At 37.6% G+C, this 19974-nt stretch overlaps 1 protein-coding gene across 5 annotated transcripts in view; it reads left to right on the top strand.

Moving 5' to 3' along the window:
* Positions 1-19974, top strand: part of nf1a (neurofibromin 1a) — a 76146-nt gene that overhangs the window by 12011 nt on the left and 44161 nt on the right. For 4 of the 5 annotated variants that reach the window (XR_010801908.1, XM_066664697.1, XM_066664732.1 and 1 more), the window contains exons 11-34: positions 435-509; positions 1265-1396; positions 1491-1619; positions 2088-2201; positions 2316-2395; positions 2493-2616; positions 3320-3566; positions 3685-3758; positions 4690-4773; positions 5003-5347; positions 6550-6689; positions 8450-8572; positions 8696-8779; positions 8871-8987; positions 10399-10580; positions 10678-10889; positions 10969-11130; positions 11266-11369; positions 12427-12562; positions 16087-16149; positions 18398-18556; positions 18830-18927; positions 19043-19189; positions 19641-19787. Coding sequence is in view for 4 of the 5 variants with exons in the window: in XM_066664697.1 (XP_066520794.1) it covers positions 435-509; positions 1265-1396; positions 1491-1619; positions 2088-2201; positions 2316-2395; positions 2493-2616; positions 3320-3566; positions 3685-3758; positions 4690-4773; positions 5003-5347; positions 6550-6689; positions 8450-8572; positions 8696-8779; positions 8871-8987; positions 10399-10580; positions 10678-10889; positions 10969-11130; positions 11266-11369; positions 12427-12562; positions 16087-16149; positions 18398-18556; positions 18830-18927; positions 19043-19189; positions 19641-19787 (3278 nt within the window). In the remaining variant the exon portion in view is untranslated. The remainder of the gene's footprint in view (positions 1-434; positions 510-1264; positions 1397-1490; positions 1620-2087; positions 2202-2315; positions 2396-2492; positions 2617-3319; positions 3567-3684; positions 3759-4689; positions 4774-5002; positions 5348-6549; positions 6690-8449; positions 8573-8695; positions 8780-8870; positions 8988-10398; positions 10581-10677; positions 10890-10968; positions 11131-11265; positions 11370-12426; positions 12563-16086; positions 16150-18397; positions 18557-18829; positions 18928-19042; positions 19190-19640; positions 19788-19974) is intronic. The other variant, XM_066664708.1, reaches the window with a different exon arrangement.

The raw sequence follows: 19974 nt of genomic DNA, 5'->3' as shown, positions 1-19974 counted from the left end.
ACTGCTCATTGGAATATCCCCTTATATTTATTTATTGGTCTTGAGGATGAACTTAGCCCAATTGACACTGTTCAGTGTGTAAGTTCTTAGTTTGATATGATGATTGTTTCAGTGTTATGCATTTACTTACACATTCATTCATTATCTGTAACCGTTTATACAGTTCAGGGGCGTGGTGGGGCCGGAGCCTACCCGAAATCATTAGGTGCAAGGCGGGATCAACCCTATCCTTCACCGGGCAACACACACACATTCAATCACACCTATGGACACTTTTGAATCACCAATCCACCTACCAATGGGTGTTTTTGGATCATGGGAGGAAACCGGAGCACCCGGAGGAAACCCACGCGGACACAGGGAGAACACACCAATCTCCTCACAGTCACTTACGCATGCAATAAGTAAATACGTATCTCTCCTATTTGTCCTAGGTGTGTCTAGCCTCCACCTCCCCTCCAACCTTCCATTTTGTCCTGGTCAACTCTCTGCACAAAATCATCACTAATGTGAGTGAATCCTTGAATGACAATTTCATTTTAAATATATCTGTATGTAACTGTCACACCAGATGGTTTCATTACTATTAGTAGAATAGTAGAATTTCAGCTAATTATTTTGGACATGACTGTCATTAATCTGTAATGAGCAATTAACTGGTAGATCTGAAGTCAAGAACGCACTTTATGTCCTATAAAATATGGAGTTGAGAGCTTGGGCTAGATGTTTAGGCATCTAGATGTTTTTGAAGTAAATGGCCCAGAGTGTTATAAAATAAATATACTGTGTCAGAACCTGGCTCTGTTTTAACCAAGTGGCTGATGAATATATTATGCTCATAATGTATAGTCATGATAATAAAAGCAATAATCAAAAAGTTGTATAAAAGATTGTGATCCTATTTTAGATACTTTTTAGGTCATGGTTGCCCTCTTGCCTGCTTGTGTCTAAAATGGGATTATGAGCATTTCCTTATATTTTGTTTCCTTTAATTTGATATAGCCTGTATGTTGAGGGACCACTGACTATTTGATATTCAAAAATTAAATTTACTATTTACTTGTGAAAATAATAACATGAATATCATAGTTGAATGCATAATCTTGCTGCTTATCAAGTTTTCTCTTGTGTACGATTTAAGATATTTAGTTAATTTGAACGAAAACCCTGCCAGTTGTCATAGGAAATATTGTAAGCATAAAGTATCAAATTTAGGTTGTTCCTGTGTAACTAACTGAGCTTTGTACCGGCCTCTGACTTACAGTCTCACTTGGACTGGTGGCCAAAAATCGATGCCATCTACTGCTACTCAGGAGAGCTGCGTGTCATGTTTGCAGAAACAAAGGGCAGAGTCATCCAGAGCCTCAGTGCCCATGCACCACTGAGGATGACTCCGGTTAGACATGCAACACTTGACACACATCCTCATATTATTGTTTCTAAATTGTACTTTTTGAATGGACTGTAAAGGTGTGCATCTCTCTTAACAGAGTTTGACATTCAAGGAGAAAATGACAACTAGTCTAAAGTTTAAAGAAAAGTCTGCAGATCTGGACTCTCGCTCTCTTTTATTGGCTCTGGTGAAACTCATCCATGCTGACCCTAAACTAATGCTACATGTGAGTTCAAAAAAATGTATTGGCTTACTCTAATTTTGGCAGTGAAAATACTGCAATCTGTTAGCTTCTTTCTTTAGCCTTTTCCATCCAAAATTGATCAAGACAGCCTAACCTGACAAACTGTAAATCAATAAACGATGTCACTTGCGCTTATATGGCTTTATCCAGTCTGTTTTTCACAGCAGTGCTTGAACATCCTAGTGTGAAATCATCGTAGAGAATTATAGGCTGTTACTGCAGCACTGGAAGAAACAAATTCTAATACTCCTTTAAAGAGAAAAATGTTTGCATGAGCAGGTGTCCCAGACCTAGTTGTAGCTTAATTCCTGATTTAAAGATTAGATTTATATATATATATATATATATATATATATATATATATATATATATATATATATTTTTTTTTTGTTTTGTTACCAATGTGTACTTTCAATTAAGAAATGGGTTTTGATATGTGTGCTTTGTCAGAACCCTGGTAAACAGGGCCAGGAGATACAGAACAGCACAGCTGAACTTATCATAGGCCTGGTCCAGCTAGTACCCCTCACACACACTTCTGAGCTCTCTCAAGAAGCCATGGAGGTACGGAATTTGTTCTGTTGTTCTTGCTGGCTTTGTTCTTCTCATTTGGTCTTGTGGAAGGATATAGTGCTGTATTAAGACTGATGTATTGTATTTGTTTTCCCTTTCCCTCAGGCACTTCTAGTGTTGCATCAGCCTGAGACCATTGAGCTGTGGAATCCTCATACACCTACAGAGACGTTTTGGGACATCAGGTTAGATGCAGAGAAGAGGGCTTTAGTATGGTTCATGTCAGTTGTGCTCAGTAGTGTGCCTGTTTTTTGTCTGAATCTCTAAACCTGCATTTCTCAGCTCTCAGGTCCTGTTTCTCATCTGCAAGAAGCTGATTGGCCACCAGATGATCAACAGCACAGAGATATTGAAGTGGCTAAGGGAGATCCTCATATGCAGGAATAAGTTCCTCCTGAAAAATAAAGTAAGTACAAACACCATTTCATACATTTTCCACCATTAAATCCAAGTTTCCAGCCTTCCATTACAAATAGAACACGTTTGTAGCATTAGTCCTGGAGAAGGGCATCTAATTTTAAGCTTCTAATAAACTTCATTTTTGGTTTATTCAGGTGCGTGAATTGCTGAATGAAATCACAATACATACACTGATCCTTTTTATTACATTTAGTTAAATTATATCCAATTATTTGGGGGGGGAAAAATCTGCAATATTGAATCAAATACATAAACAGCGAAGATATATTGATTCTCACTCCTGGTCACCAATGTGGGTTGGCACATAAAAATTCTCATGTTATTAGTTATCAGCTTTAACAGGTGTGGAAATCACCTTGTTGCGCTGGACCCCAGCCTTAAAGACTGAGATCAGGCATCCCGTGCCAATAGTACATTTTGAAAACTCTGTATCTACTTTTACTCTTTACTGACCAGCAGAGGATACTGTAATACAAAATATGCTTTCAAAAAGTGAAAATAATGTTTTCATTATTATGCCACTCCTTTTTAAAATCTGCAAGCATGCTGAGTGTGTTTATCAAACATTGAAAGCTGTAGTTTGGGTTCTTAGTAATCTTAAAATAATTAGCTAGTGGTGATGTAGTGATGTCTTTAATAATAAATCATCAGCTGACTTTTAGAGCTTCTTAATGTATCTTCCTCCTCAGGAGAGTGCTACACAGGGTAGTTTGATCCCCATCAGCAGACAAGCACAGACCAAGCTTGAGGTGTGTTTGTACTCGTTCCTGTGGAGTCCAGATGCTGAGGCTGTACTGGTGGCTATGTCATGCTTCCGGCACCTGTGTGAGGAGGCAGACATTCGCTGCAGTGTGGATGAACTACATGTACACACCGTCCTCCCCAACTACAACACTTTCACTGAGTTTGCCTCTGTCAGCAACATGATGGCCACAGGTCAATGTTACTAAAAGCACGAAGCAACAATTGGCTTAGATGAAGTCTTTCTTGGATTTCTGGTATATAATGTGGAGTTTGCTTATTCAGAAAGTAAATTCCTTATGTCGTTGTATAGGTCGGTCCACCCTACAGAAGAGAGTGATGGCTCTGCTTAGGAGGATAGAGCATCCAACAGCTGGGAACATAGAGGTGAGGAGAGCTTTCACTTTAATTTTAAATAGGCTGTGGGCAGCCATGGCCTAGGGGTTAGAAGTGAGCTTGAGGCTGGGGGGTAGTCAGTTCAATTCCCAGGACCGGCAAGAGAAAATTAATTCACGGCTGAATTGCCCATGAGCAAGGCACCTAACGCCCAAACTTCTTTTAGAGCGCCAAGGTAGTTGGCAGCCCCCTGCTCCAGCTGTGTGTTAACTTCCCCTAGTGTGTGTGAAGAATTGCTTACTAATGTGTGTTTGTGCGTTCACTGCCATGGATGGGTCAAATGCAGAGAAGCAGATTCCCCAAGGGGATCAATAAAGGTGTTTCTTCTTCTTCTAAATTGGTCTTTTATTGTTACTTACATTAGAGTACTAAATCCAGTGTGCATTCTTAATTTATTTAAGATAATCCATTTGCATATGATAAGAATGCATTGATTGTACACATTTGGAGGGTGGGGGAAGAGTTAAAATATGTATTTAATGGTCTATAAAAACTGGAATCCAGACCCCCATGACAGATCTGGTAGACAACAAAAACTGTCACTATATGTGAAGGAAAAAATTGCTGGTGTTCTGGAAACAGCGTGCAGACTTTTTAACATCGTTGAAGGTGCTTTTGAAAGCAGAGAATACTACAGAAAATACAACAGACGTCTAAGGCATGGACATGAATTTTAGTGCTGTGGGAAAACTTTCCCAGCAGACTTGTTTGACAAACTGAAAATAATGGAAGCTGTTACAAACAAAAAGTTTATCAAATAGTAATCTCACTATTTCATTATTTAGACTTGGGTTTATTCTCTTGTGCTTAAACCATATATTTAATGACCATTTTGACTGAAATGTATTGTAGTCTCAAAATTTTACACAATACTCCTTATTTTATTCTTGATTCTATTCTTAATTACCCTCTTTTACTTTAGGCTTGGGAAGATACCCATGTTAAATGGGAGCAGGCAACTAAACAAATACTAAACCATCCAAAGAACAAAGTTGAAGATGGGCAAGTGAGTGGTGCCGTTCTTCTCAGTTCTGTTCTTCTGTTTGAAAGTTACAGGAGGTAGATTTTCAGACTTGTAATTACTTAAATTAGTGGTCATTAAGAATTTATTTTGATTTAATTGAAAGCAGTAGTATTCCTCTGAGAGGAGACTAAGTACTATAGTAAAAACACTTACTTTCTACTAAAAATTTACGATGCTACTTCTTTTAATACCCAACTCTGTCTCTCCTCAGGAGTGGATCAACATGACAGGTTTCCTTTGTTCTCTTGGTGGAGTGTGTCTGCAACAGCGCAGTACACCCAGCCTGGGTACCTACAGCCCCCCCATGGGCCCTCTGAGTGAGCGCAAGGGCTCCATGATCTCCATGGCCTCATGTGAGGTGAACAGTGAAACGCCTCTCAGCAGGTTTCTGGAGCGGCTGTTGTCTCTCATGGTTTGCACGCATGATAAGGTTGGCCTGCAGATCCGCACAAATGTAAAAGACCTGGTGGGTCTGGAGCTGAGCCCTGCCCTCTACCCCATGCTCTTTACCAAGCTTCGCAACAGTATAGGGCGTTTCTTCGACACCCAGGGACCGGTGAGAAATAACAGCTGTTCTTGCATGTTTAGTGTTTCTGATTTTATAAAACATATTTAAAGGGAAAGTGTACTATTTGGGCAGAATGCTTTTTCTTTTATTTTTTTTTTCAAAGCACTCAGAAACTGTCTTTTAAGGTGGACTTGTGTATATGTGGCTGAAAATTAACATAAAATAAACTGTGTTTACATTCGTTCAGTTAGCTGACTCCTGGATTTTTAGAGTAATCTTTAACAGCAAAAATAAGTTACTATTACTCACCCATGCAGCAACATCACGAGCAAGGATAAACGTTTACAGATTAAATATAGCAAAAAAGTGAATGTAGAATGAGAACCAAGCAAAATTACTAAAAACCTACATTTCTGCTCCTCACCTCATTCCTGGGCTATGGCCTTTGGAGAAATAAACGGTCAGTATAATTTAAATAACAGGCGCTGAAACATGTTGTTCTGAACAGCACTGTGGAAATTGATCCTTGTAATTTGACCTTAGCATTTTGAACACATTAAGGTTCCAGAGAAGTGTAAACTTATGGAAAATAATGTAGATTTAAAGGCAATGTCGACGATTCTGCAGAAGTGCTTTTCTATCTGCTTTGTTTATGTTCAGAAGCTCTGTGACTTATTGTGGAACGGTATGCTTGAGCAACAAACAAACATGGCTGAAGTTTACATTGTCTGTATGTTTTCATTCACTCTTACCACAGACTCATTTGTAACTAGAGTTGTAGCAATTTTCGTCTGTGTTTACTTTCATAATTAGCAGTCTCCTGAATTTGTCAGTTCCACCTTATTTTTATTGTTGTGTATTTCTTAAGTCACCTATAGAAGTAGAGCAAAACCTTCATATCGGTTCATGCTTTTAAAAGTTTGGTGTTCACTCCATTGTCTATACCATTCCAGATGCATTTTCTCTGCAGAGAGATAGAAAGCATAGTATATCAGACTGAGACCCCCCCCCACCCCCCCAGCCATTTACTAAAACTGCTTTTTAAACACACAATCAAACTGGAAACCGAGCTCATGGAGTGAACCATGCTCAGAATGTTTAAAAAAAGTGTGTCATCTTTGTCTTTTTAAGATGATATTTCTGCATTCAGTGTTTTGTCCACAAGGTGGCAGAGTTTTCTAATAACTGAGTGTTCTCAACTAATAGCTATGTTCTTATTTCTAAATTTCATGGCTTTGTCCCCTGCTTAGGTGCCTATCACTGATACAAACACGCTATTTGTGGAGCAGACGATTGCCATCATGAAGAACCTTTTGGACAGCCACACAGAGGGGAGCTCTGAGCATCTGGGCCAGGCTAGCATTGAGACCATGATGCTCAACTTAGTCAGGTCTTGCTTTCCTTCATTTTATGCTCAGTCTCACATATTTTAAAATAATTTGTATAGAACCAGCCCAAAGCTAATTAATGATTTATATATGCTGTAAAATAAATAGTATTAATTATCATATTTTTTTTTCAAGTAAATATCAATTCATTATGAATATTTTCATTGCTACTGGAAGCAGTGGGATGTATAAAATTCTGGTTGTGTTAATGTCTTGAGAGGATTTAGTTTTTTGGTGTTGTTTTGGGAAAAAGTAATGTTCTTGTATAACGTACATACACTGAAATACAAACCAGTAAAAAGCATCTTAAGAAATTTTGTCAAACTTTATGTTCAGGAATCCCTCAAAGCATAATCTTAAAGAAATGTATACAAAGCCCATTTACAGAAAGGTTTAGACTTTGTTATTGCATTTTACAAAATGCCTGTGTCATTTTTACTGAAATTTACAAAGAGACGATTTACAGTATTTTCACTGTACATCTGAAATATATTTTGTAAATAAAAACAAATTAAAAATTCGAATCCTGCAGCACATTCCAAAATAATTTGGGACAGAGGCAAAGTGAGTGGAAAAAATTCGTTACTCAAGATACATTTGAATCTTAAATTTCATAATAGGCAGGTGAATTTGTAATAGGCAAGGCCATCATGGTTGTGGGGGGCAGGCGCCCCCTCCGGGATGTGTTCTTGCCTTGCGCCCAATGATTCCAGGTAGGCTCTGGACCCACCGCGACCCCGAACTGGATAAGCGCTTACAGATGAATGAATGAATGATAAGTTGTGGTTCACCACTTTTTGCCAAATTTGTGAGAGAACTTTCAAACATTTGAACTTTTCTGTGCAAGATTTCAATATTTTTCTCCATCTAATATGCATATTGCATATTGTACACAATCTAACTCTGTTGGGCAACAGTGCTGAAGTACATGGCATTTGAGCCCTCAGCAGGCAAGACACGAGAAACTCTCATGCTACCGTTATTAAATTTGAACCAAATGAGCTTGGGAGCACTTTGGAAAATCCTTGTCACATAACACAGTCCACCACTGCATCAAGAAATGTAACTTGAGCTTGAATCCAGAGAACTCATTAGCATTTCCACATAGAATTGATGTGTAGGTTTCCCCTTTGTGTAACAGAGCTTCATCTCAAATGGTCCAAAAGACAGTGGAAATGGTAACTATTGTCAGAGGAGTCCATGTTTCAGCTAGTTTTGTTTTCTTTGCTAATGATGAAAATGCTAAAGCAAACATCTGATAGTATGGGTGGCACAATAATGACCACTTAAGTGGTGACCTGCACATGTGAGATGTTTCCGTTGTTGTGGAAGCAAACACTCGTTTTTTTTTTTGTTTTTTTTTTTTTAAAGAGCCATATGCTGTCAAAATGACGTCTTATCTTGGGATGTCCATTGTTATTTCAGCAAGACAATACCAGGCCTTATTCTGTGCATGCTACTACAGCATGGCTTCTTATAGAGATGTGTGTGTTTGACCTACCTGCCTGCAATTCAGATCTGTCTCCTCTGGAGCTTCATAAAGAAGAGAATCAGACAAAGGCGAACCATTGACTGTTGAGTAGTTGAAGTCAAAGCATGAAGTTGGAATGTCTTATGTGTTTCCTTATAATTAAAAGGAAATCGTATGTAGTAATAATAATAATGATAATAGTTAATAATAGTTTCTGTTTTAATTAATTCTATTTCCCCTGTATAAAACTTTTTTTAAATATTTTGACATCCTCTTTAACTGTTTCCTTAGGTATGTCCGCATTTTAGGGAATGCTGTCCATGCCATTCAGATTAAAACCAAGTTGTGTCAGTTAGTGGAGGTGATGATGGAGCGCAGGGATGATCTCTCGTTCTGTCAAGAGATGAAATTCAGGTAAACTTCCTGCTGAATGATTGCAATGTTATCTCATAGTAAAGGCAGATTATCTTGTCGTCATTAAGTTAGTGATACTGTGTTTGTTGAAATAGTAGTGTAGAATTCTTTCTGATCTTACAGGAATAAAATGGTGGAGTATTTGACCGACTGGGTGATGGGAACTTCCAATCAAGCCGCAGATGACGATGTTAAATATCTCACACGGTAAAGTCCCTGAATCTTCAACCTCTTCCCAGTAATTTGTCTTTGTCCACCTTGTGATAAAACAAAGATTCTTTTGATGTTTGTTGTGCAGGGACTTGGACCAGGCGAGTATGGAGGCAGTGGTGTCTCTACTGGCTGGCCTGCCACTGCAGCCTGAGGAAGGAGATGGAGTGGAACTGATGGAGGCCAAATCTCAACTCTTTCTCAAGTAGGACATTGTTTACATTTTTATGGGATAGATGTCATAAATGTTGGAGTATTAGAATGTGTCAGTTTGGTTTTATTTGAAACACAATTTAGTTTTTCCTATTTAAACTTTGTAATCATTTGCATAAAATGAGCTTCATCAGAATGTATTTATTTTTTTCAGAGTGTAGCTTTAAGCAATTAGTTTAAGCAGTTTACATAATGTTTTTTGACAAAATAATTATTATTTTTGGTTTACTGCTGTATTGCCTATTACATTTGACTTCCTGTCTGAGCTGCCATGTAAGCTGCCTGTGAGCTGCCTGTATTTAACTTTTATCTTCTGTTGGTTGTAAAATAAAATTAAATGTGCAAAAAATAAATAAGTAAATATAAAAAAAATGGGGGGGGGGGGGGTGTTTAGATTGCTGTCAGATTGCATTTAAGCTAGAATAAACAATCCCATGTAATACTCTGTTCCTCTACAGCTCTTTTATTTTTTTTTTCTCGTCTAAATTATGGAAATTGCTCCCAGTAGTTAACACTGATTTGATGTGAGTAAACACACAGGGTAGGTGAATTGGCTTCTGTCTAATAACTGTCCTGGTGTGTGAGTGAATGAGTGTGTTTGTGTGAGTGAATGTGTGTGTGCCCAGATATGGATTGGCACTCTGTCCTGGGTGAAATCCTAGTGCCCGATGCAGTCCTCCAGGTGGACGGTCGTTCCTGGTTGAGAGTACGCTGTGCGCGTTTGGCTGCCGCTTCTCGCCAGTGTGTGGATTGAATGTTCTGAGCAGTGTGGATTGTAAAGCGTCCTTGGGTGTCTAGAAAGGCGCTATATAAGTGTAACGATAATAATAATAATAATAATAAAAACATCTTAACAGGGTAATTCAGATCTTACAAATTTAGATAAGATCTAGATTACCACCAAGTTATCGCTAATTAGCATTTGTCTGAAAAAAAACTATATTTTCATACAGTGGTGTACAAGCAGTATGCAATTATGTATCAGTCAAGGTAATTACATACATTTACACCATATTTTGTCTTTTGTTGATCATACAACATACTGTCTCCAAGGACTCACTGAAGCAGTTGAAACTGTTATTTAGGAAACTGGCAGGTCAATGCAAATTCTTGAATTCATATAACTGTATACAGCTCACTTTGTATTACTGTCACACAGTGGCAGAGAAATTTACAGAGCATTTACACAAATAAATACATCACCAAAATGTCTCTTGGACAGCATCAAACTCTATCCAAAGGTGTCACAGACCAGTTTGTGTTTCAGGAACAAGTATGATTCATGTCTCTGGTCTCTCTGCTTGTACTCATTATGCCTACTACTACGGGTAGTTCAGAGAAAACAATCGTGAAAATATCTTAACAGTCGTCTTATGTGATTTCTGCTGGTCCCTTTTCCTCAGGTACTTTACTCTTTTCATGAACTTGCTTAATGACTGTAGTGAGGTGGAAGAGGATGGACAACAGGTGGCTGAGAGAAAGCGAGGAATGTCCCGGCGCCTAGCCTCTCTGCGTCATTGCACTGTCCTGGCAATGTCTAATCTGCTCAATGCCAACGTGGACAGTGGCCTCATGCACTCAATTGGTTAGTGAATTAGGACAGTTTTGTCTCCATTCACTGAAAATGACAAAATGATAATGCCATCTCTTAAGATGAGAGTTAATTTTGTGTCTTTCCTCAGGCCTGGGCTACCATAAAGATCTGCAGACAAGAGCCACATTTATGGAGGTGTTGACTAAGATTCTGCAGCAGGGCACAGAGTTTGATACCCTGGCTGAGACTGTTCTTGCCGACCGCTTTGAAAGGCTAGTGGAGCTTGTCACCATGATGGGAGACCAGGGAGAGCTGCCAATCGCCATGGCACTGGCTAATGTGGTGCCTTGCTCACAGTGGGTACGTAACTTGCATTTTATTCAAATCACTAAGCAATTGTTCTAATTGGACATTAAGAAAATATTGCTGTTGTCTCCAGGATGAGCTGGCCAGGGTGTTGGTGACATTGTTTGACTCCAGGCACCTGCTCTATCAGCTGCTCTGGAACATGTTCTCTAAAGAAGTGGAGCTGGCTGACTCAATGCAAACGCTCTTCAGGGGAAACAGTCTGGCCAGCAAGATAATGACATTCTGCTTTAAGGTAACTCTTACCTAAGATAACGCTGAGACTGGACATTCAAACATATATTTTACTTTGCTGCATTTTTATTTCCAAAGAAACTTTTAAGGTGATTTTTAAATTGGCTGAGGCTTTGACTTCAGTTTCTTAATGTAGGTGTATGGAGCTGCCTATCTTCAGAAGCTTCTGGAACCACTGCTCAGAGGAGTTATAACAACTCCTGAGTGGCAACATGTTAGTTTTGAAGTGGACCCAACCAGGTATGCCTGCACCAGAACTTAAGAAATATCATATTCCTATGCCTAAAATTTGACATCACATTTAAATGTGCACTATCTGAGATTTTACACAATTGTATATCATTAAGGGACTCAGTGTAAATCAGTAGTGTAGTTAAGGTGTCATGAAAGAAGTGAGCTCCACACTGCTCTTTTTGCTGTTCTAAAGGCTTTGGTTTTGCCCCTGAGACGATAGATAACCCCACCATTGGAAACTTGGGCCCTACCATCATTTGATTTGTCCTCCACAACGAGACAGGAACCGCCCACAAAGCTTTCTCTAAGCCAGATGGCAGATTACACCAAATATTCAGGATAACACAACAATTCATATTCCTTCACTGAGAAGAAAAAACACCCATAAAATCATCCAATAACAGACAGTGAGACAAGACAAGAATCAATGCTGGAGTCACTTTTCTGACATGGTGAACACTTAAGTTCTGCTGAAAGGCACCAACTGGACTCTGAACGCATGGTTATTTCCTAGAAATGCTATCCCAGGTCAGTGACACCTTTCCCTGCTGATGAGGGGTGATGGCGACCTGGGAAATACTGCTTTCTCTTCTCTAACTCCACCTTAAAATCTCCTGTAAATAAAAATTCTAAAGTTACTATTCCGTAAATTTGAATGAGATGCTGATTTACTGCAACGGGGGAGAGCCTGACTTCACTGCCACTCTGTTCGCTACGACTAATTCAGCTGTGTGTGTCCCCCCCCCCCATGCTCCGGACCTGTATTTATTTATTTATTTATTTTTTCTACCCTCCTGGCCGAGGGAGGACAAATGTTTTATCGCATACCCGCCAGTGAACTGTGCACACTCGCCCTGGAGAGGAGAATTCTTGCGCTCCGGTGAACTGTGCTGCTGCACTAATTTTACAACCCTAAACACAGTAACTAGTCTTGTTCTCCCTGGACTTCTATATTCCATTTGTAATCTTTGTGTTAGTGCTTTGGGTGATTGAAAAGGACCAAGTAATCTATCTACCTAAATAAACAAATAGATAAATAAATGATAAAAATTCTCTTTTGTAGGCTGGAACCCACTGAAAGCCTGGAGGACAACCAGAGGAACCTGCTGCAAATCACAGAACGCTTCTTTTTGGCCATCATTAATTCCTCCACTGAGTTTCCTCCCCAGCTGCGTAGTGTTTGCCACTGTTTATACCAGGTATTTACTGCTCTGTTTTCATGCACACCAAATTTACTATGATCATTACAATACCTCTTCCCGCTCTCAAAATGTAGAGCATCTGGCATGCAACTTTAGTCTTTCGGATGCAATACATATATATGTATTAAAAAATAAACATACATTGTCAGAAAAACTGTCACTGGTGATACACACAAGGATACATATACCTTTAGTTGGGGAGCGTAATTGTACCTTATTCAATTATAATTGTAGATTTAAAAAGTGTCAATTTCATATGCCTCATTTCATCTCCAGGACTTATGATGTTTTATTTTACACAGATCTGTAATGAATGATTTAGAAATATTCACCTCTCCTTTTGAAGAAAAGAATATAATGTACTTTAAGAGAACAAAACTGAACTTTAAAACTGCTGTTGTACATTTACACTATTTGTACCTTTTCTAACAATTTACCTCTACTATCCCTTTTTTGGAGAGTGTAGAATGTGCGTACACACATGTAGCATTTCATTGTTGGAAACACAGAGGGTTAAATTAGGATTTGTTATCAAAATCACTTGTTAATAATCTACACTGCTCCGTCTGATGGGCATTACTCTGAAAGTTTATAAATAACACAGCAACACAGTCAAATGAATTGCTGACTCTCTCAAGTTCTGCCTTTTGCATTTGAGTGAAACATGAACATACTCTATCTCATACAGATCAGCTTAATGGTCTGTTCTCATTTGAGCGTTTTACATCATAGTTTAACATTTCACGGTATCTAATATCGCAATCAACGTTGTGTAGCTTTAGACTTCCCCTGACAAATAAGAACTAGTTCTGTGGTGCAATAAATATTCTTCAGTCATAGTGTTAAGTCCTGCAGTTTGAACACTTTAAAAGTTGGAAATTATATGTTTGTGGTCACTTATTTGTTATCTTTGCATTTGCTTCAGTTTAACATCAGTTAAAGGAATAATCTGCCAATAATAGAATGTGTAGTTTTTCTATTTTCTAACACATTGGTTGAAGCCAAACAGTAATGACTTGTTTCTGATACTTTTCAGCCCACTGTTTTTTAGTCACTGGTAATGCCCCGCTTCATGCAAATCCCCAACCATTGGAAAATTTGCAAGGGTTTTTAAATTTTGTCCAGTACCTGCATATTTTATATTACATGTGAAAATCTTTGTTTTACAGTTAATATAAGCATGCATGTTTTGTGCAACATGACAGGAAGCCATGAATAACACATTGCTGATCACATTTACCAGAAAAGTGTTAGTGTGTTTTTGTGCTTATATGAGTGGATCAGACACAGCAGTGCTGCTGGAATTTTAAAAGCCCTTAGTGTCACTGAGACTGAGAATTGTCCACAAGCCAAAAAAAATACAACCAGCAGCATCATTTGGGCAATGTCCTGTGTTCAATGATGGACTAGAGGATGATAAACACAAACTTTGCAGCAGCAGATGATCTACTGTCTGACTTTACATCTACTAGCTGGACCAACAAGGTAGGTTTGTCTAATAGAGTGGACAGTGAATGGACACAGTGTTTTAAAACTCCAGCAGCTTTGCTGTGTTTGACCCACTCTTAACAGACCAGCACACATTAGCACATCACCACCACATCAGTGTCACTGCAGCGCTGGTCCTCTTAGGGGGCATTGAATTACAGTGGGAAAGGGAGAAAATAAAGTATACGGGCTAACAAATGAACTGAATTCTGGAATTATAAAACTTCAAAGTGCTCCTGCATGGTGAGTGGAGTTCAGTGGAAAGTGAAGGTCAAAACAAGGTGGTGGTCATAATATGGTTGACATCGACATCAGATGTTACATCTTGCTCTCTGTCTTCTGTTGATGAATCTTCTCCACCATCTCCCATTACCTCCTCAACTTTCTCCAAGCCACTTATTGCCAGTCTGTTGTTTATTACATTATGCCAGAGGCTAACTGCATTACTGGATGCTCAGGCTAAATTTGTTGCAGTTATGAACAAATTTAACTTGTGAATGAGCTCTTGGAACTCGTTCATATGTAGTGGACTGTGTTAGGTGCAGTTGAGAGCAAGGGAAGTACTGGCTTCATGAGACTAGCACTAGCTTGGTTCATGTTTGTGTGTACCTTGAAAGCATGCCTTTATGGAGGAAAAAGGGCAACACTTTACAATAAGCGTACATAATTCATGATACTTAAGACAGTAATAAGCCTTACTAAATTGTTAGGTAATATCACAATTAATCATTAAGTAAGTGTAAGAATTAGCATCTAACATCTATCAATTAGCAACTAGCATTTATTTATTTATTTATTTATTTATTTATTTTTTAAATACTAAAATGTTTGTTCTTGTATCAGTCATTACATAATGATTAATTGTGACTTTACATAATAGATTAGTAATGCTTATTACAGGGGCTGGGCAATTCATTGAAAATTAATTAAAATGGACATTCAGAACTTCTAATCGATAATCTTATCTATGTCGATTATATAAATAATTTTTATTATGTTATTTCCCCAGTGTGTGTTCATGTACTGTCCCTTTAAAGCCACACTACCAAGCTTTAGTCACATGATTCTGCCCCTGTCAGCCACATGGAAGCAACCTAAACAGGCCAAACGACTCGAGCAGCTTGTACCAAAGAAAAACACAGCATCTGTGGTTTAGACGTGCTGTGTTTTGACAATAATTAAGATGAGACTGAACAGAAAGAACCAGTGACCAAAGCACAATCACACACTAAATATAAACAGTGCTCAGAAACAAGAGAGGAACAAGCTTCCAGCAACATTAGAGAAAATATCCCATATTTAATACTGGAGCATATTTACAGTATAAGCCTTATTACTGAAGTATGAGGGTCAAAAATACAAATACAAAATAATCATTCATTAATCGTAATTGTGGTAAAAACTGTTAAATTAATCACAGTATTGATTTGCGCGCATATCGCCCAGCACTACTTACTTCTGTCTTGTTGACCTTCTTAAGTAATGTTACTTAATATAGTCTTATTGTAAATTGTTACCAGTAAGTGACCAGGCCCCAAATCCTACGTCTTGTTTCCATTTACTCTGTATAAGTACCATGCCTTCAGACAAGACAGTCACTCATTTGCCTATTTGCTATTGTAAAAAGGTTATTGCGCTCATTTTTTGCGAAATGTCAAAATGTTGTTCACACTTACATCCTTAACAAAACCACAATCCCACAACCCATGCTGTCTCCCTGTTTAGTATTAAAAGCCATGCTACTCATGTAGAAAGTGTTTGTTTGTTTATTTATTGGTGTGGGGAGTTTTTTTTTTTTTTTTTTTTTTTTTTTTTTGTTATATAATTTTTTTTAAATCCATCTCTAAACTAATAACTAATGATTTACTTATGTAGCTGGTAAGTAGTCGTTATGATTTGACAGTGCACTTCAGAATCAGAGCCACAGTGCTCAGATGGAAACACTGTGTATGCGTTATGGCTGTGTGCGCTGTGCTCACTGTTTGTTGTGTAGCCGCTGCTGTGACCTCTTTGTGCCCATCTCTGCCCTGTAGGCTACTTGCCACTCCCTACTGAATAAAGCCACTGTTAAAGAAAAAAAGGAAAACAAAAAATCCGTAAGTCTCCCAGAACCTTTATTTTTTCTAGCCACCATTTTGGTTTATTTTTCATTTATTTTTCTTGTGGGGTTTTTTGGAAAGCAGCAATTTTTTTTCCTTATGTTAAAAAAATATATATATATATTTTGAGCTTTTTTTTGCCTCAAAACATGTTCATAAGCAACACTATGCAGTCTTGTTTATCACATGGCTTTACTAACCACTTACTAACTCAAAGTCATGATTACAACCGTGTAGCTCCATGGATCACCGGTATCCTGACACTTGGCGGTCTGGATAGGAATGTGTGGTGTACTCTTGGGACTGGTCCCCTTTCCCATTTGTCTGTATTGTACTGTACAGATGAGCTTTGATGGTCTCTATTTTCTCCATTGCTGAGGAGAAGCCTCCTCTACCATACAAGTCATTTGCACACCAGGAGAAGAGCTAAGGACTGACTTCAACCATAAATCACCTTGTAATGTAATTTTTTTTTTTTTTTTTTATATAACCATTCATCATTGGATCTTCCTCAGTTTATAAATAGAATGAGGGCTGAATATTTAAAGCTTACATCTCAAGATAATTAGCTTTGGTTAACTAATACTTTAAAAAATAAAAAAATCCAAACTTTACAAATGACAACCTGTAATATTATCAGCCAGAATACCCATTTATTTATATCCATAGAAATTTAAATGTACTATTACTCTGTACTCTGTAAGTTTTAATTACTTTTATTAATCTCCAGAATTCACTAATATTGATTTATTTTGATGGAACATGGCAGATTACACCACAGCCTGAAAATTGTACATTTAATCTTAAATTATTGGGCTGTAGTCCAACAGTTATGTTCATTTGCATCTGTAAAATTAATTTGAAATGCAAACATTTTGACCACAAAAGGTTATGTTTATTAGTCCTGAAATTCTCAGCTAAATGTAATATTCTACTTGTACTTATCAGCCCTACAAGCCTTGACTGAGTACTCTTTGATTTGACTTCTGATTCTGTTCAGTCCAAAATTAATCCAACATTTTAATAATCTGACACTTGGTGTGCAATGTTGATGAAGCATGTGCTTGTGTCTTGGACCAGTGGGATCTGGATAAGTTTTTTTCTGCTCCTCATGCAAAATTGCATGTGCTGTGTGGGAGTGTGTTGTCAACAGTTTTTGGAGTGTTGGTAAATGTTGTATAACATAGATTGTATATGTTGTTTTCACAGTACTGGGTATGCACATCTTGCCATTTGGCAAACCTTGATTGCATTAAATTATTTTATCATTTTTTCCATCAGACACGTTCTTTCTTTTAAGTATGGTCACAGTAACAGATCAATTTCCTTCATTTTATAAATTTCCTCTGCACCCCTAATAACATGTAACATCCAAATTCAGATGCTATTTATTTTGTATATTTATTTAGACTTGTATTGAATCATTGGGAAATACTTACTAGATAATAACAAACTAATGTAGACAATTTCACAAGTAATATTTTTGTCCATCTGTGCAAAACACTCATTTTGAGACATGTTAAAACACACATTTAAAACACCAAGTTCTTGTTCTAATCAAGGATGGAATGTTGGACGTTAACCTTTGTTAGGTAAACAGAAGATACTGGGGGGAAAAAGCTGAGTGGCTAGAAGAAAAATCTTATGTTATGTGGTGGGCTTGTAATATAAAGAAAGGTGTGTGTGTGTGTGGGTTTTTGTTTATTTTTTTTTATTGTTTTTTTTTATTTTTTTTTTGGTCTTGGTATTCGTCCTGATTTATGCCACAGTAAATTACATTTGGTTCTGTACCGAAGTTTGTCTCTTGTTCTGTGTTTGTGCTTTTGGTCAGTGTATGGACAGGTGGATGAATGGCTAAGATGAGCATATTCACATGCATGTTTTCCATTATAATTGAAAGTGTTGAACAGATCGCCTTGATGTGCTGCTCTTTCCGCAGATTCACTAAGCAGTGTTTCATGTGGGTTTAAGTAATTTCATACTTCCACTCACAACCTCTTATCTTTTTGTCTTTTGTATGGTACATACTAGAAGCCTAATTGTTTTGCAGTCCATGGGATCAGTTCAAACATTCTTCCATTCATACTGCATCTCTCTTTCTGAATTTTGAGATATAGAAGCAAGCCAATTATACTAGAAAGTCTTGACATTTTTTGTAAACCTGTTAAGGTATCCTCCATATTGCACTTTCTATTGCTACCCCCCCCCCCCCTACTTTTCCTTTACCCAACTATTCTTCATACAGGTGGTCAGTCAGCGTTTCCCACAGAACAGCATTGGCGCTGTAGGCAGTGCCATGTTTCTACGTTTTATCAACCCAGCTATAGTGTCGCCATATGAAGCAGGGATCCTAGAAAAGAAGCCGCCTCCTCGGATTGAGCGAGGCCTCAAGCTCATGTCTAAGGTATGAAATTTACCAACAAAATCATGAAATGCATCACTTTTAGTGTACGTCACCAGTGTGCTGTTTTTTTTTTTTGTTTTTTTTTTATTTTTATTTTTTTTTTGTTGATCACACATCAGATATAAATGAACTTTGTCTGCAGAATATCTGCAAAATTAACATTCTTATAATCATGTACAGTTCAAGTCTTCGTCAGACATATTTCACAAGACAATGTAAAACAATCTTAGGCATACAGTGCTTGATTTTACTGTTGCTTCTCCTATTATTCAGATTCTCCAGAGTATTGCTAATCATGTCCTGTTTACTAAAGAAGAACATATGAGACCTTTTAATGATTTTGTCAAAAGCAACTTTGATGCAGCAAGGAGGTATGTCTGAAACTATTTTTCAGAGCTCTAAACACAAATTAGTTTCAGTTCAATCTATGCATTTGTATTCTCTAAGTGAGCCTCATGTTGTTAATTTCACTTTGATGGTCTGCAGGTTTTTCCTGGACATAGCATCTGACTCTCCTCCAAGTGACACCGTCAACCACAGCCTGTCATTTATCAGCGATGGAAATGTGCTGGCCCTTCACCGCCTGCTCTGGAACAATCAGGAGAGAATTGGGCAGTATCTTTCCAGTAACAGGTATGCTAATAAAAAGAGGTTGGGTATAAAAAGTTAAAATATTCTTTATTAATACTAAAATAGCTACTAAGTATGACTTACTATAAAAGAGCATTAATTTTTATCTTGGAGGAAGTCTAAACCCACACATTCTTAAAATTTCCTTCAGTTTTATATCATGTTGTTTCACGTCCCCTAAATCCTCTAAATACACTAAATTCTGTTTTATTCTTTAATTCTGGGTACATTTCTGGTTTGTGATAAATAAAATTCTTGACAATACATTTGCTTTTATCAGGACAAAGTACAATCTATAAGTCTGTTAGTCTAAAACCAGTATATTTAACACATGCATGCCTACTTTTAATTTGTGAATTGTGTTGGATTTCATTGTTTCTGTTTTCAGTCATGATTCCAAGAATGTAATAAACCAAAGGATTGATTATTTCTCTCCCCCCCCCCAATCCCCAAGAGATCATAAGGCTGTAGGCAGGAGACCATTTGATAAAATGGCTACTCTTCTGGCCTACCTTGGTCCACCTGAGCACAAGCCTGTAGCTGACACTCACTGGTCTAGTCTGAACCTCACCAGCTCCAAGTTTGAGGAGTTTATGACCAGGTATTTACTTTTGCTTAATCTGTTTTTCTGATTATACTGAATAGAATTTTTTTTCATTTGACCTCATTTTTTTCATAAGGTCTATTCATTTTTATTTTTAATTTCTAAAAGGATACAATTTTTAACTTCAGATGTTTTAAGAAATGACAAATAGTAATTCTTCAAATATCTTAATGTTCTTTTATTC

Source organism: Hoplias malabaricus, chromosome 1 (assembly GCF_029633855.1).
Source record: "Hoplias malabaricus isolate fHopMal1 chromosome 1, fHopMal1.hap1, whole genome shotgun sequence".
NCBI classification, from domain to species: Eukaryota; Metazoa; Chordata; class Actinopteri; order Characiformes; family Erythrinidae; genus Hoplias; species Hoplias malabaricus.
Note: the sequence above shows the minus strand (reverse complement) of the source record. Positions and strands in the feature narration are given on the sequence as shown.